The 18,028-nt window shown below is 37.4% G+C and overlaps 3 protein-coding genes and 1 pseudogene across 3 annotated transcripts; 3 read left to right on the top strand and 1 right to left on the bottom strand.

The window, feature by feature from the left end:
• The first annotated feature begins 179 nt into the window (after nt 1–179).
• On the top strand, nt 180–908 carry LOC116031693 (40S ribosomal protein S16-like). Its single transcript, XM_031273953.1, has one exon. It carries the CDS (start codon nt 261–263, stop codon nt 696–698), a length of 438 nt encoding a protein of 145 aa, XP_031129813.1. The 5' UTR covers nt 180–260; the 3' UTR covers nt 699–908.
• Nucleotides 909–3,461: 2,553 nt separating this feature from the next.
• Nucleotides 3,462–7,699, top strand: LOC116031885 (annotated as a pseudogene).
• A 1,730-nt stretch (nt 7,700–9,429) lies between these two features.
• Nucleotides 9,430–10,988, top strand: LOC116031956 (protein IRREGULAR XYLEM 15-like). Its single transcript, XM_031274332.1, has one exon. The coding sequence runs from the start codon at nt 9,850–9,852 to the stop codon at nt 10,792–10,794; it is 945 nt and encodes a 314-aa protein (XP_031130192.1). The 5' UTR covers nt 9,430–9,849; the 3' UTR covers nt 10,795–10,988.
• A 2,095-nt stretch (nt 10,989–13,083) lies between these two features.
• Nucleotides 13,084–14,658, bottom strand: LOC116031362 (uncharacterized protein At4g06744-like). Its single transcript, XM_031273539.1, has one exon. It carries the CDS (start codon nt 14,628–14,630, stop codon nt 13,263–13,265), a length of 1,368 nt encoding a protein of 455 aa, XP_031129399.1. The 5' UTR covers nt 14,631–14,658; the 3' UTR covers nt 13,084–13,262.
• Between the last annotated feature and the right edge of the window lie 3,370 nt (nt 14,659–18,028).

The raw sequence follows: 18,028 nt of genomic DNA, 5'->3' as shown, positions 1-18,028 counted from the left end.
AAAAAAAAAAAAAAAGGGAAAAAAAAATGATCACACTAATGTTTGGGCTCTCTGTATTCATGGCCCAGGAGTTGCCCATCTAGAAAAAGGCATCACGGATGGATTTGCGGCCCAAATTTTGGGTAGGGATTATCCGATCATTTCACCGCACTCATAAACTCCTTCAAAACCCTAACCCCATAAATTCTCCCTCATAGCAAATTTTCGCTCTTCGAGTGCAGGCTTAGCATACACAGCCGAGGAGAAGAAGAAGAAGAATCATGGCGACGGCGCCGGTAGAATCTGTTCAATGCTTTGGGCGTAAGAAGACGGCGGTGGCAGTGACTCACTGCAAGCGCGGCCGCGGACTCATCAAGATCAACGGCGTCCCAATCGAGCTGATCCAGCCCGAGATCCTCCGCTACAAGGCCTTCGAGCCAATCCTCCTCTTGGGCCGCCACCGCTTCGCCGGCGTGGACATGCGCATTCGCGTCAAAGGAGGAGGTCACACTTCTCAAATCTACGCCATCCGTCAATCCATCGCCAAGGCCCTCGTAGCTTTCTACCAGAAGTACGTGGATGAGCAGTCCAAGAAGGAGATCAAGGACATCCTCGTTCGCTATGATAGGACCTTGCTTGTAGCTGACCCGAGGCGCTGCGAGCCCAAGAAGTTCGGTGGTCGCGGTGCTCGTGCTAGGTTCCAGAAGTCCTACCGTTAATCGCATTTCGGAAATTTCGTCCAGATCTCAATTAGTTGTGCTATGCTTCAGTAAGATGTTCGTTAAAGTTTTGATTTTTCTGTTCTGAAAAACTTCATTTTGTGACAGTTTTGATAGACCTGGTTTGTAGTCTTACATTATGCGTATTGTGTTGATGGTTGACTAATTTTAAAATGTTTTTGATATTCTAAGCTTTTCATGTGCCCTGAATCCTGCTAATAAATGTTTAAACCTACTATTGTTGTTTGAATACAAATCTTTGCCACATTAAAGCTGTATACACTTTAACTGCTATTTGTGTGTATATGCATATCAAGTTATACCTAGTGGCACGAAGGGACTCTTATATGAGAGGTTATGGGTTCAAGTCCCCCTGGGCAACATTGGCTCTTTGTGCTTAAGTAGCTTGAGAACAATACTGCACTCTAATAGTATTAGAGTCAGTAGTACTTAAAAAAAGTTATACCTAGGATGTGTAAGAAAGTTGAAGGAGTCCCAACACTACTTTACATTTTAGTGGTGAATTGTGTTAACATAGTTATTGGTGCATTTGCTAGTTCTATTTTTGCTTTAGTTGTTGATATTACTAAATCAAACACATTATAGTTTTTGTTAAAAAAATAGCTCAAGCATCTTAATAAAGAATGTTTTGGCTTCGAATCTTTGCTTGTAAAGTAATGGGTATTATACAAGGCCATGGAAATTTGCAACTTGAGACTCTTCTGCGATTGACATCAATGTTGTGTAATTGTGTGTTCATCCTTTGGAACTTTGGAAGTGACAAAGGTTTTTGTTTGTTTCTTCTGCATTTGACATCGAAGTTGTGTTTGTCATTTGGAAGTGACAAAAGTTTCATTTGTTGATACACAAGTTTAATGTGTCTTGGCTCTCCATCTACATGGAGTGTGTGAAAGCTTTGACCTTAAACTGCTAATCCATATGGTTTGAATTATCAGCAATTGTCTTTGCTTATAGATTCATAGGCCCTCTATCTCTAAAGTTCATGTTTTTGAGCTTTTGGAAACATCTCATTCAAAGTTTGAATCTTTTTGCATGCTGTTGATTCAACCTTGTTATTGTATGCTTTGTGTTAAATAACTCAGTACCCCAGGGCAGTGCTCAGATATGGAAGTGAGCTTTTGAGAGTACAAAAATGCATCTTTTGAACTGTTTTGCTGGATAAGCCATGGATATATCCAAGCTTTGTATGAGCTGTTTGAAAATGCATCATATCAAGTGGCTTTTCATTGCTCCTAATGAGCCTAGCTATAATCGCCTATGCTATAGTCTTGAAAATTGTCAATTTCTTCAAATTATTCTGTCATGTGGCTTGTGATGAATGGCCACATTTTTCATATTGATTTGCCTTAATTAATGGTAAAAATGGCTAAAACAAGACAAATTCTTCATAAGAAATACTACTATATTGGCCTGCTTGTACACACATCAATGGCATCTCAAGAAACTTAACAAGGATAAAATGAAAAAGCAAAATCCAGACTTCCAAGATGATCAAGAGATAATGTCATGTAAATGTCCAAATGCTGCGGTCTTCCATAGACTGCCTGATCAAACTAGCACGCTTATTATGCTTCTTAGTCGTTGTAGCAAGCGACATAGAAATGTAATTAGCCACGCACAGAAATTACTGCACAACCAGAACAAATTATCTTTGCTCATAGGTTGATTTGACGGTAACTAATTATTTATACTACTGGTGGATTGTAAAATTAATTTTGAAACCCTCTCGATCGGTAATTACTTACCTATACTACTAGTAAACATACTAAAATGGACTTTTAAGTAATGTTGATGATGGATACCCCCGAGTGGGGTACCAAGTTAGGAGCATGTCCAAGCACTCGGGACTTGCATCCTATCTAAGAGACTGATGGAATTTGAGATCCAGGCGCGTATACAAGCGTAGGTGGCCTTCAATCATTCACGACGGGCGATCAGCACAAGGTGTAGACTAGGTGCCGAGTAATCTAGGAAGTCAGAATCCTCGCCGGGGGATAGTGTTCAAATCCAATCGCCCACCCTTCTACAGGCAATAGGGGCCAGTGAGGCAGACTGGTGCCAAGGAGACGCCCTACAACCTTCCTTCCAGATATAGGGCGAGATTTTCCTTTTTGTCATTAGGAAATAAATCTATATAGGGTGAGATTTTCTTTTTCGTCATTAGGAAATAAATATTATATCTTATAAACTTTCTTAAGATCAAATTTGTTAATTATTTTCTTTTAACTTAAGAAACTTTCTTAAGATGAAATTTGTTAACTCTTTTCTTTAGCTTAGGAAACTTTCTTAAGATCAAATTTGTTAATTATTTTTTCTTTCCTTTCTCAAAGCATGTAAGTCTTGTATAAATACTCTTTTAGTCACATTGAAAAGGGTTGAGTTCTTAATTCTCTCACAATAATATTATCACTTTGCCATCTTAATCTCTTTTCAACTTATTTTACAATTGTGTTGGTCCACCGACTAACTATCTCGTGGCTGTAAAACCAACAATTGGTATGTTCACTACATTCTAAACATGATGGGTTAAAAACGAGTAAGAAAAACGTGTAATCATTTTTTTTATTATAGAATGAAGTAATTCCAATCAAGTTAATCACTTCTTGATAAGAGGACAAAATAAATAACGGTCTGGACTCTGAAATGGGTGTTTGAGGGTGGTTTGGTAATTTCGCAGACATTTTGTAACTGTTTCTCTGTATTAAAAAAAAAAAAAAACAGTCAAACCCTAACTCTTTCCATTGCAGTATAGCTTAACGTCTCCCATTTTATCAAACTCTCTCAGGACCAAAGCTGCTGAGCTCTCTATCTCTAGTAGCAGACACTCTAATTTGCTTCAATAGCGCAGCTCGAACTCTCTCTATATTAAGGTATCAACTCCATATACTCTCACACTAAGTTTCTTTTTGTTTGTTTGTTTGTTTTTTTTTTTTTTTTTCTTTACGGAGTTGACTAAATCTGTGGAGATGATTCCGGAGTATCTCAATATGTGGAATTGATTTGATCTTTCGTTATTCGATAGTCCAAGCCTTTATTTAGTGTCGGTGGACATTGTTTGTGGAGATTTGAAATCTGGGGACTGTAGTAGAGTGACTGAACAAGCAGAGAAAATCATCTATGTAGTTCGTTTCAACCTCTAGATGCATGCACTTCAATTACCCGTTTCCCTGTTGGCGATAAGAAACCTAAAGCTTGTTGCTTTTTGTTTGTACTGCTGCCCAATGTGGTTCCGCATGTGACATGTGCCAAATGCGGCAAATGAATGCTTCCACTTTGTTAAAGCTTCATGATTTATATGTTTAATTATGTAATGCAATGTGATATGATATGTGGTGTGATTTGGAATGGGAAGTTGTTAGCAGTAACTATCATGCATCTCAAATCTTTATTGGCTGATCTATCATTTCTGATTTCGGTAGTTCCTGTTTTCTAATGCTTTAGAATAAATGTAATAAATACTTGCTATGAACTTCTGGGGTATTTATTGGCATTAGCATGAGGATTAAGGTTCGATTCTTAATTTCCAGGTGATTTGCTTGGAAGTATATTGATAATTACCTAAATGGCTGGCAAAGATTCAACAAGTTCAAGTTCTAGTGAGTGCTCGCATTCTATTTTCTCTGAAGTATTTTTGGACTTGCCCTTTGGTTTATGATTCATGATTTTAAGCACTGCTTTGTTATTTGTCTTTCAGAGGAGAAAAAGAAGGAAGTAAAGAAAGAGACTGGTCTATGTCTTTCTTACAAAAAAGATGAAAACTTTGGGGAGTGGTATTCTGAGGTAAGCATGGAAGTTGAAGCATCTAATTGTGTTGGTTTAAACTAAGATTCCACTCTAAAATTTTGTGTGGTCCTTAATGAAAAGAAAAATTCTTTTTGAAAAACCACTTACTTTTTTTGGCCTTTCATTTGGGTTTTCTATGATCATTTTGACCATATATTTAATTTTATCCTTTATCTATGCTATGGCTTCTAATATCTCAACTTTTATGTTGTTTTCTCTTTACCAATAGTATAGGTGGTTGTTAGTGGTGAAATGATTTGAGTACTATGACATCTCTGGTTGTTACATTTTGCGGCCATGGGCAATGTCCATCTGGGAGATTATGCAGGTAAGTTTTTAGTTTGAAGTGCATCTCTCTGGTCCTAATTTTTTAAGTGTTGGACATTATTTTTGGTAGGGGATAAATGACTTCAATAATGCACTATTCAATGTTGTAAATATGCAGAGCTTTTTTGATGCTGAAATTAAGAAAATGAAGATAAAGAATTGCTACTTCCCACTTTTTGTGTCTCCTGGAGTCCTACAAAAAGAAAAGGACCACATAGAGGGTTTTGCGCCCGAGGTAAGAATGCATTTCTAATTAAAACCCGTCCATTTCTTTCTAAGAGGTGTGGACAATCAAGAATATTTGGCAATAGAAGGCCAACTTGCCATACTTTATAACTATTGCTTTGTTTTGAACTTTCTGCAGGTTGCTTGGGTTACAAAGTCAGGAGAGTCTGAGTTGGAAGTCCCTATTGCAATTCGTCCAACTAGTGAAACGGTTATGTATCCATATTTCTCGAATTGGATAAGAGGACATCGTGACTTGCCTTTGAGACTCAATCTGTGGTGCAATGTTGTGCGTTGGGAATTCAGCCATCCTACTCCTTTCATAAGGTGTTTTTAAGGGTTTTCTTTTTCTAAATGTTCTATACGTTTAGCCTCTACTAGTCTACTTCTCTCTTAAACTTTAAGAGTTCTTGTAAATTTTCAGAAGCCGTGAGTTTCTATGGCAAGAAGGGCACACTGCTTTTGCAACCAAGGAGGAGGCAGATGCTGAGGTAATGTCTTACATTTAGGGGCCTGTCCAAAAATAATTTGTCTTACATTTTGAAAATCATCACAAAATGAGATCCAATAAACACCTTTTTATTAGCCAATAGCTTGGTTTTATGAATTGTAATACATAAATGATGATATGAAAGATATTTGTTCTGATATCTTGTTTCATGAAAACTTTCATATCAGGTTCTTGATATTTTGGAACTATATAGACGGATATATGAAGAATACTTGGCTGTTCCTGTCACCAAGGGAAAGAAAAGTGAGCTTGAGAAGTTTGCTGGTGGACTTTATACAACAACTGTTGAGGTTTGTATATCACTCGCTTCTACTAGTTAATATTTCACGTTGGATGTTTGATTTACAAATCATTTCAAAATTGTTGTCATGGGTGTGTTAAATGTTCATACATATATTTGTTTCCCCAGGCTTTTATTCCAAACATTGGTCGTGGTATACAAGGTGCAACTTCACACTGCTTAGGACAGAATTTCGCAAAAATGTTTGAGATAAATTATGAAAATGAGAAAGGAGAAAAAGCTATGGTCTGGCAGAATTCATGGGCGTACACTACCAGAACGGTATAATAAGTTCCAATTTTTTTTTTTTCTAAATAATCCCTGCTATATACTACTCCTTGACATATTTGTCACGTAGCCTCTAGGTTAAGCTAAGCTATTCCTTGCTTTTGGGTTGTAACTTCTCATTCTATGACAGATTGGAGTGATGATCATGGTTCATGGCGATGATAAAGGGTTGGTGATGCCACCAAAAGTTGCAGCAATTCAAGTGATTGTCGTACCGGTGCCTTTAAAGAATGCTGATGCACGAGTGATCTGTGATGCTTGTGCTGCCACTGTTAAAAAGTTGAATGAATCTGGTATTCGTGCGGAGGGAGACTTCAGAGAGAACTATTCACCCGGGTGGAAATATTCTCACTGGGAAATGAAGGGGGTTCCTCTTAGGATTGAAATAGGACCCAGAGATATTGAAAACAACAGGGTATGTATAATTTAGTCTATATTTTGTTCTATTAATGTTTGCAAAATTATAATGAACTATGGAAGGGCAAACATCGTATCTGAGGTGGTCTCTTGATTTTCTATTTATACATTGAAATATTGCATGGTTATTACAAAGGCAGATGCTGAATATCTCTCTTTCAGGTAAGATTTGTCAGGCGTGACACCGGCTCTAAAGTTGATATCCCAATGGATAACATAGCTGAACAAGCAAAAGACTTTCTCGCCACTATTCAACAAAATCTCTTTGATGTCGCGAAACAAAAACGAGATGCCTGCGTCCAGGTTGCGAAAACCTGGGATGAGTTTGTGAGTGCTCTGAACCAAAAGAAGTTGGTCTTGGCTCCGTGGTGTGATGAAGAGGTTTGAATACAGTGAATAATGACCTTTTGCTTTTGTGCTAATTTCAATCATAAAATTGGTCAGATCCTCTCTGCTTTCTTTTCATATGACCTTTTGCTTTGCGCTCTATAGGATGTTGAGAAGGATGTGAAAACACGGACAAAAGGAGAGATGGGTGCAGCAAAGACGCTATGCTCTCCATTTGACCAGCCTGAGCTGCCAGAAGGTACCGCTTCTTACAGTCATATTACTCTTAAGGCTTTACATAACATAGATAGAAGTTTGATATCGTTGTGCTTAGTTTATGTTTTGCACATTTAAAATTTAAAATAAAATTAACGTCATTGCATTTCACATAGTTATTACACAGAACTTTGATACCGAGCACTTTGCCCCTATTGCGAGGGGACTTTGATCATCACTGTTCTCGATCACTTTACCACTTGTAGTTCCCAAGTTGACATACGATTTAAATTACTGGAAATTGAAAACTTGTAATGCTTCTTTTTTGGAATTTGCTTCTCACAGGAACCTTGTGCTTTGCCTCGGGCAAACCTGCGAAGAAATGGACTTACTGGGGCCGAAGTTATTGATACGGTTGATTATACACTTGGATTATTTACTAGATGACTATCTCAGACGACTTATATAGTTTCTCTTTTACTTTAGCAATTTGAAACCGTTTTAACAGTTTTTTTTTTGCACAGAATGCTAGTGTCTCTGCAACTTTGTTAACTACTGTTGGCATATTTCAGTTGAAAACTTGAATGAGTCATGTTTTCTTTTATATATTTAAGTGTTATTAACGTCCATAATTAAAGTGCAAAAAAGTAGGTTGCTGAAGGGCATGACCTTAAGCCTTGCAGCATCATATAAAAATTTTGGTATTTCTCCATGTAAAGTACAATTTTTTATGATTGTTTGCAAGAAAGGTGGATTAAGGAATCTTGACATACCAACATCAAGCTCCTAAAGTGGAAGACAAATCTAAATATGTCCTAAGCATCTTGTTTTTTCTTTTTCTTTTTGGTTTTTTGAACTAGTTAGCTATGGTCTTTTACCGATTAGGTTACATGTTTTTCTATAAATTAAATTTTGACAATTTTTTCAAATAAATAAACACCAATTTTCAAAGATTGTATTGATTTTTACAACGTGTTTATTTATTTATTAGTAGACTACAAAAAAGTTCTTTGTAATTGCATAATTAGAGCCCACCAAAAGCTGATGTTTTGTCTTAACATCTAGTGAAGAGTTCCATCAACCGGCCTAAAACACAATTAGAAAAGATCATAGGACGACCAAAAACAAGTAATGACCCATTAAACGCGGAGTAAATGGTTGTCATTTTCCCCAACAAGTACCAACCTTCTTGTCTAGTCCTTCCCCTAATTTTGGCTTATTAAGTCTTAATCACCATTAGTAAAGTTCGTTACTTTTGTTTAAATTGTTGTCATTATCATTGAAAATTATATCAAACTATGAATATACATTGATGTAAGCTTCAAATTTGACCAGGTTTTCTCCCAACTTTAAAAATTTGTTACTTTTAATCATATATAAGTATTCAACTACAGTGCAAGATTCAATAGACAATATCAAGTACATTGTGGTCTGATGACATCACTGTTACCATTCAAAATGGAAGGTCTCAGGGTGTTCACCCCAAAGTGTTCCCGGACCGCATGCATACATCCGTAAGTAACTTAGTGCAACATGGCAAATTTAATTGAGAGGAATCAGCAAAGAAAAGAAAAACGGGTCAACAACATTCAAATGTGTATTTGAGAGATTGTCCTCGGGCTGAGGAGTGTCCACATGAGTTCGTTGAGGTGTTTACACAGGCCTGCGGTCCTCTTTTATATTCTGTCGAGAGTTCGGATTGCTCCACTGAAGTAGAACGAAAAGAAGGAATTGGGGGACTCGGCATTATCATGTTGTTTGAGCAATACTATGTGTAGGTTAAATTCTAGTACTCAAAAAAAAAAAAAAAGATTCAATAGACAGTTCTTACCTATATGACTATATCAATAACATTAATAGCATCCGCTTTTATTATTTGTAACTCCCACTTCAATGACCAATTATATTTAATGTGATTTTTATCAATTTGTCCTCCTCCCTTTGACTAGCCCGTTAAACGCTTCTAACCAGCCATTTAAAAGATCAAATGATATTATCCCTATAAAATTTAACTCAATTTTTTTTTTTTATATATGTATGTAGACTATCAAGTATAGGTCCACGTTAATCCCTGTCCACATTCATACAAGCCATCCACCTAATTAATCACCCAAAATAACATGTCCTACATCATACTAAATATACAATGTGTAACTCCACATTTCACCCACGCACGTATAGTAGTTTTGAAAACATAACTAAAATAGCTTCAAATCAACGGAATCTGCATATATGTAACGCCGTCTAAATTCCAAATTCCATAGTAATCAAAGCTGCAGCTATGAATTTATTTCCTTAAAGAAGATTAGAGCCCACAGTTAATACCCCTCTTAAAATACGGTTGCAGTTGCAGTTGCAGAAGACACCATTGCCAAACCCTTCAGAGTTCTTGAACAATAATTTGGGTAGCTCAGAACAGTGATAGCTGGTCCCACCAATCTGTTCAGAGGTGGGCCCCGGAAGGAACACTATCTTCCATCTGATCTATACACACAAATCCCCAGACTCATCACAGGCCATTGGTTGGGTTCTGTGCTGTTTAAATTTTGAAACAGAAGAAGAAAAGGTAATTCTGTGAGTCGACTCGGTACCAGAAACTCCGAAAGTCCCTCCGTAATTCCTCACTTTTTCTCTTTTCCTATTTGACTAAAGATTGAATCTTTGAAGTGGGATTTTCGTTGTGTTTTCTGGGTTTCTGTTCTTTTTCTCTCTCTCTGTCTCTTGGGCTTCGCTTTCTCTCTCTTCAAGGAAGGAGAATGAAGAACGGAGCAAAGCTCATAGTTTTCCACCCATCTCTGCAAAAACAGGGTCTGGGAATTATGCCGGCGGCTTCTCCGCGTGTTTTGTTCCTCGTTTTCGTCTCATTCTTCGCATTTGCGTTTGCCCTGAGCTTTTTCTCCGGCAGGGATGCCGTTCCGGCGCCGGGAAGTGGCGGCGGGGTGTCGGCGAGGTCTGAGTTGCCGGAGCCGGTGATGGACGCGCTCGTGCATTACGCTACGGTGAACACCACGGCGGTGGCTTCAAGAATGTCGGCGGCGGAGGTGAGCGCCGTGGCGGCGACGCTCCGCCGCTGCGGACCCGCATGCAATTTTCTGGTTTTCGGGCTGACCCACGAGACCCTTCTGTGGCGTTCGCTAAACCATAAGGGCCGGACGGTGTTCATCGACGAGAGCGCTTATATGGTGTCGAAAATGGAAGAAAAACATCGTGGGATCGAAGCGTACGATGTTCCGTTCACGACAAAAGTTAGCGAGCTTTACGATTTGCTCGAACACGCTAAGGAACAGCTCAAGAAAGAGTGCCGGCCGGTGCAGAATCTTTTGTTTTCCGATTGCAAATTGGCGATCAACGATCTCCCCAACCACATATACGACGTCGCTTGGGACGTCATCTTAATCGACGGGCCGCGCGGGTACTTGCCGTCCGCGCCGGGGAGAATGTCGCCGATTTTCACCGCCGGCGTTTTGGCCCGGAGCAAGCCCGGCGCCGGCAACTCAAAGACGCACGTGTTCGTGCACGAGATTGATAGAGACGTCGAGAGAGTCACCAGTGAGAGATTCCTTTGCCGGGATAACATGGTAGATTCCGTGGATTCTTTGGGGCATTTTGTGGTCGGAAAATTGAATCCTAACGACTATAAATTCTGTTCAAAGTCCGAATCATCGTCTTCTTCATCGAAACCATCCATGGCGGATGAGTGAACCACTGCATCACACTGATCATTTCTACTTTTCTTTTTTTACTTTTTTTTTATCATATTATATAATCTCTCTATATATATAGCAAAATCTGTAAGATTCTAGAGCTCTTCAAGTGTGAAATATTTTGTTCATCAGAGAAAACACTTTCTCAAAAAAAAAAAAAATCAAATCAAATACAAAAATGTTCCTCATCTTATCCACATCTAAAGCTGAAAAGCAAAAGAAAAATGGCAGAGTGTCTTTGAAATTTTGTGTCGGTGATGAGTCGATAAATGTTTTTTTTAAACAACAAACTACATTAATTCAAATAAAAAAATTCAAATCAAAGTACAAAATTTTGACAATAAAAGAACGGTAGAGTTTCACTCCTACCACATATAAATAGAACACTTTCCTAGCAAGGTTATAGACAATTCTAGCAAGGTTATAGACAATTCTATTTGCACTATAGCTAACATGAGAAATATCTACGTGGTTAAGTAAACATAACATATTTCAGTCATCCAAAAGTACGGCCACATTATGGTGCTTTCAACCTACTAAACACAAAGAATTAACTTGAATCTATCCAAAGTCATGAGTCCATGGTGTGTTACTAAATCATAAGATTATTGACCAATGTAAAATAACTTAAATTAGTCTTAATTAATCAATTATGAGTTCAAAATTATAATGACTTATTTAAAATAATAATAAATGTGTCATTACACTATATTAATTGATCATATGGCCATGTTTTAGTCTCTCATAAATATAAATGGCTTTTTGTATTCAGTTATTAGTAAATTTTACAACGTTACCCATCAAAAAACATCGGAGTAAAAAAAATAGTGCATATTTAATGAAAAGAAAAATTAGGAATATATTTCGGTAGTCGCTTTCAGTGGAGGTAAATTAGATTCGGAATCGGTCACGTGGTTCACGTGACTAACGTCGTGCATTACGGCAAATGCCGCAGTGAATAACTGACGACGAAAAATGCGCGGCAAATGTGTCGGTGAAGCTTTGAAGGCCCAATGCGGCGGGGCCCATTGAACGTGCAGTTTAGTCTCGACCATACCTTGCAAAAGTTAGGTACCGTACAAAAGATATTGGGCTTGTGTTACTTTATCATCTCAAAACTTTTATTACGTAACGTAGCATAAAATTAGGCCCGATAAATTGCAAATAATTTGCTTACTTATGGATGAAAAAGCCAAAAATTATGGAAATGGTCTCGTTTGATAAACTAAGTCATTAGATTCCTGTTAATATTTTTTTGAAGATAAACGTAGCTATTCCATTAATTCATAACATAAAACGTTTACATCAACGATCAATGAAATGGTAAATCATTCCTTACAGTCAGACATAGAAACAACTTTTCTAACTATGCTATAGAAAACTTGAATCGCAGACTGTTTCATAACTAGGAAGCTATGTTTCTTCAAGGAGCTTAAAGCTTCATCAAAGATCTGGGTCTTCGTCATCATTCTTTTTTGCTCGCCCAGGATAAGATCAACACCTGCCGAAACCAAACTAAACGATTTATGCTAATGATAATGAAAAGCTTGTGAAAGTAACGAGAGGAAAACACAATAATAGATAAAATAAAAAGTGGTAAAACCAAAGTAGGGTTGGGAGTTCAAGACTACCAACACAAACCCCAATACCTACCTACTATTATTTTATTCAAAGGGAAAGAAAACGAAAGAAGAAGATATGTGGCGGTGGTCGGAGGCGGACAGAACTGCGACGGTGGTCGAGACGAAAGAAGAACGAGAGCAAACGTAAAAGGTGATCAAAACCGCCGGCTCAAAGCTCCATTAGAGCTTCGGCCGGAGGCCCACGGTGGAAGCCGACTTGATTCCTATTAATATAATCTCAATAGAATTTGTTAAACATAATTTTTTTAGTTTAATTTATTTTTACAATATTATTATAAATGATCGATTTTACCACATTATATATAGTTTGTCTTTGTGATGACGTGAGATATTTTATTTTTTTGTTGAAACAAATTTGTTTTGTTAAAGCTCGCATCTTTCGACTATACGGACCGCAAGGAACAAACTACGTCACATGAATTTCAAAGAGGGTGGGGTCGTGTTGTCAGCGAATATATTTCAAAATTCTATATCACAACAAAGAATCTATTTACAAGATTTGGACCCACTATCAATCTATCAACCGGTGAAATTAGACCGAAAGATCTGTCACATATACTCCGTATATTAGATGACGTGAGTTTTTTTCATCTAAACTCAAATTCGAATCTTGGTAATACAGTCATCTTTCAATCCTTAGCGGTTAAAATTGTACACTTCAGTTGAGTTTTATTAACTGAATTAGATAGATAAAATGAATCGAAAGAAGTACTGGTTATACAATAGAAAGACTACAAATGAAAGCGATAGATATACAATTAAGGTTAGTGATCATAGCATCACTAAGATATAAAACTTATTTATACTAGGAGACAATCACAATCAATGTGGTTTTAGAGTATTATAAGACAATGGGGAAGCAGCCGGTGGAATAGCGGTCTTCTTTTCGGATTCAAGGTGTTCAAGCCCACAATAGATCCGGCCCATTGACTTGCACTTTCTGGGCTTCGAATAAAACGCATCGCAGTCACATTTGGGCTTTTGGTTTGGAAGCCCAGGAATGCAATTATTGCTCACATCAAGCACCTTTTTATCTATCAGCTTCTTGCAGAAGGGCCCGATCTCCGTGAAGAAGTTATTGGACAATGTAAAGTTGCCCAAATTGGGCAGTTTGCAAACCCGCTCGGGTATTGAGCCGCAGAACTGGTTATGGCCCAAGTTCAGGACTTCAATCACGCCCAAACAGGCAAACGAGTTGGGTATCGGGCCGGTCAACTGGTTTTTGCTGACGTCGAAAACGGTCATCTTTTTCAGCCGTCCGATCTCGTCCGGTAAACAGCCGGTCAACTGGTTGTTTAAGAACAGAACTTCTCGCAGTGTGTTGCAGGCTTTGCCGATGCTCGCCGGAATCTGGCCGGTGAATTGGTTGTTGGCTAGGGTTAGGTAAAGCGCCGGAGTAGAGCCGAGATTTTCCGGCAGGTTTTGCAGGAAATTGTTGTTGTTAATGAAGAGGACGTCGACGTCGAGAGTGAACACCTGCGGCGGAACCGTGCCGGAGAATTGGTTGAATCGGAGGTCGAGGAATGTCAAATTCGTTGCGCCGAGGACGTCGTAGGGAAACTCGCAGTCGTAGCCATTGCTGCTGAGATCAAGCTCGTAGAGATAAGGAAGCTTGGCGATGTTTTTAGGGATTTTGCCTTTGAATCTGTTGGAATTCGCGTGGAAAATGGTGACGTCCGGTAATTCATCAATGAATCCGTCAATGGTGAGATCAGGGCCGTCAAAAAAGAACTGATTGAAGTTCACAATCGCTAGCGCCTTCACATTGTAACTAGGCACGACGGCGCAATGGAATCCTGTGTAATTGCATACATAAGGCCCGTTCCAATTTTTGGTAACGTTCATCGGATCATGCTTGATTTTCTTCTTGAACTTCTGAATTGTATAATAGGCAATCTCAAGGCGAGAATTTTCAAAGCTCGGAGGCGGTGGCGGTGGCGGCGGAGGGGGAGGGCAAAGCGGTTCAGGCGGCGGAGGAGGAGGAGGGCAATTTTGGTAGTCGGGAGGAGGAGCTGCCGGGGGACTGCCGCCGCCGCCGATAATGATGCCGCCGCCGATGATGATTTCGAATGCTTCTCTTGGTTTTCTAAAACCGGGAGAAGAATCAGTAACAGCAACATTTTCGAGTAAACATGTCTGGAAGAGAGAAAGCAGGAACAGAAAACCAAAGCTTAAAGAAAAGCCACCCATTTCTCTCCAGTGTGGGATGTAATGTCTGCAGAATATATAAAGATTGAGAACCCACGGAATGAATGCCCGTGAGAATATGGGACCAGACACAATACAAGTTGTAGATATGATAATATGATACTATTTAATCACAATTATTAATGTGGTTTTTCCACCTCTAATCATTCCATCCTCTTATGAGTTTCACACTGATGGAGTGATGGATAAGGTACTTGGACTCGGCTCGAGTGGTCGAACACTAAGGCGACTACATTGCCGCTCGATCTCAATGCAGGAAAAGAAGTCTCCATGAGACCACGAGGAGTTCTGAGTAGGGCGACTGCAAAGTTTTTTATTGCTCAGAAACATGAGCATGCTTATTTATTTATCAAACCACTATCTCTGAGACATGATCATAGCTCTTTTTTATTAAACCGCGACGTGTTTTGAGTAGGACGATTGCAAAGTGTTCTGCGGCTCGATCTCAATGCTAAAAATGAGCTTCTAACTATAAGAGGCACCTTAGAATCGCCAAATTGATTTTTTTCATACTAGAGAATGTTCAAACTCTCCATCTTTCTTAATACAGGCCAACCAAGCTGGTCATCAAAATTGCCATGTAAAGACATACAAACATTAAAAATTTCAACTTTAAACTAAATCCAAATCTTAATTACATACTACAACACGTATAATCGGACTCCATTATACCTAAAACATGATTAAATATTCTAACAAGCGGGACCATATACCAGTCAATTCTCATGGCTGGATGCCTTAGAATTATTAAGTTCCGACAAGCCATTAAATAATAAGTGTAAATATCCTTTCAGGGCCTCAGCCAATGACATAAAGGGGAAAAAGAAAGAGAGGGATAGGAATAGTGAATGCGGGGTAGGAATTGCCCTATAAATACGTTGATTCGTGGATAGCAGCTAATAAATATCACGAGGAAACAATGAACAGTACAAGGTTTATATTGTCCAGAAGTGAGGGAGTAGCTGGAGTGTGGCTTTCGGGTGGGAAACGTTTTGTCTGCATAGGACTTGTCAATATAATGATTCTTTATCAAATTATTGAGGTGGGATTATGAAATCTTGAAATGATGTTATAATGGTCCGGGCAAAAAAGGGTTGAGATGTCACCAGACAAATGCCATTAAAGTTTTGGAACAAAACATGTAGTTTCAATTCAAGTCTGGGTGATGTTTGGATTGGCTTTTGTTGCTAGTGAAGACTATGTTCTATGAAGTCTTCGTTACCGGGTAAAGTGTTTATACACTCAATTAACTCTATTACAATGCAGTATCTGTTTATAACTGTTTTCTCAACCTATGAAGCAAAGTGAGTAACTTGGTACTACTTGACCACAAAGTCCTTAGAAAAGTATTAGCACTGGTCCATGCTCGTCTTTTAAGGGTCAAGCCATTTGCACTTGTATTAGGTATTAGCTTTTGTGTGGTTGTTCTCATCACGAAGATCTTCATTCGAAGCTTTCACCGAGCAGTTTGCATGGCCATCCAGCCTCAAAGATTCCTTGATAACACTTTCAATCAAGTCCATTGCAACTTGAATACGGTTTACAAGTATTCCATAGACTTAATTCATATCAAATGTAGCATTTATAGCTACATATTTTGTCATTATTTGGGATAAGAAGAGAAATATGTAGTCACTATCCAAAAGGGTGCATGGAATAAATATCATTATTGTGTAATAGCATGCAAATGAAAATAAATAAACTGCACTAAAAAAATCATGTGAAGCGGGTTGGATCCATATATAGTTTATCATTATTTGATTGTTAGGTATTGATGGTTAGTATTAGACTATCCGCACTCATTCAATCTTTTCTTACTTTTAAAATGTCATATCGCAAAATTTACAATTATTCAGTATTCTCCCATGTAATTTTATCTCATCTTTCAAAAGTGATCCTACTTTTATATCACCTAATTAAAAAAATTATTTTTATCAATAATAATAATAATAATAATAATAATAATAATAATAATAATTGACCTGCAGGCCTTATTGCAATTCTATAGTGTCAGAATTGCAAGTTTGCAACAGTTGATTTTTTAATTTTTTAATTTTTAAAAGCTAACTAGAATTTGCAAGACGCTCAATTTCAGGTCTAAATTGTATAAGAGTCTTTATATATATATATATATATATATATATATATATATATATATATATATATATATATATATATATAAAAGAAGAATAAAAGAGGAAAATGACATGTTTTCATATCGAAAAATCATAAATTTTAATTTAGTTAAAATTCCTATTTTCTCCTTCATTTTACAATCCTTATAAAAGAATGAAAAGATGCCTTGGTTGACCCTGATAAAACCAACAACACCAATAAATGCCTCACACCTAAAAGTGGGCAATTGAAATTTAAATGAACTGACAAAAAATTGTAGAGATGAGGGCTGCTACGGCACCATAACTAGGCTATGGCAACTGGCAAGCACTATGACTCATTAACTTGTGCTTAAGATTAAAGTCAACTTGACTTCTTGCTTATTGAAACACAGTTGTTATATGGTAGATCATGGTCCAAATACGGGTTTGTTTCTTTAAGTTAAGAAATGATTTCCGTCACATCTTAACGGAGCCCGTAAATGAAATTACCATGTATTTCAAATTAAACTGCAGTGTATATAAAATGAAACTGAATAACTGTTTCACATATTTGAGTGTATATTATACAATGAAAATGTAGTTATATCGAAATGATACTGTAGTTGTGTTGTAATGAAACTATAGTCTATATAAAATGAAACTGAATAACAGTTTCACATATTTGAGTGTATGATGTCAAATGAAACTGTCGTTGTGTTGAAATGAAACTATATTGTATATAAAATGAAAATTGAATAACAGTTTCACATATTTGAGTGTATAATGTCGAATGAAACTGTAGTTATATTGAAAAAAAACTGTAGTTGTGTTGAAATGAAAGTGCATTGTATATAAAATGAAACTGAATATGTTATACACATAGAGTTACTTTTTTGCGGAACGGGTGCCGTTTCTTTCCATTAAAAGAAACGACACAATTTTGATGCCTAAACTATAATGCATCGTGGACTGCGGTCCATAGTTAAATTGGGCATTGAAACATGGGTGGGCTACATAATTGGGCTTTACATATCCATCTTTCATGGATTTAACTTCCTTCAAATCCAATTTGATCCATTTCCATCTCATTTCATTTAAAAAAAAAAATATTATATCAATATTGTTATAAAGAAATGTATTTAGTGGCCATTATTTTGTAACCGTTGTAACGGTCACCATTATGATTATTATTATTACTACTGTTATATATATATATATATATATATATATATATATATATATATATATATATATATATATATATATATATATATATATATATTT

Source organism: Ipomoea triloba, chromosome 10 (genome assembly GCF_003576645.1).
Source record: "Ipomoea triloba cultivar NCNSP0323 chromosome 10, ASM357664v1".
NCBI classification, from domain to species: Eukaryota; Viridiplantae; Streptophyta; class Magnoliopsida; order Solanales; family Convolvulaceae; genus Ipomoea; species Ipomoea triloba.
The sequence above is the reverse complement of the archived record's forward strand: the minus strand, read 5'-3'. Positions and strand labels throughout refer to the sequence as shown.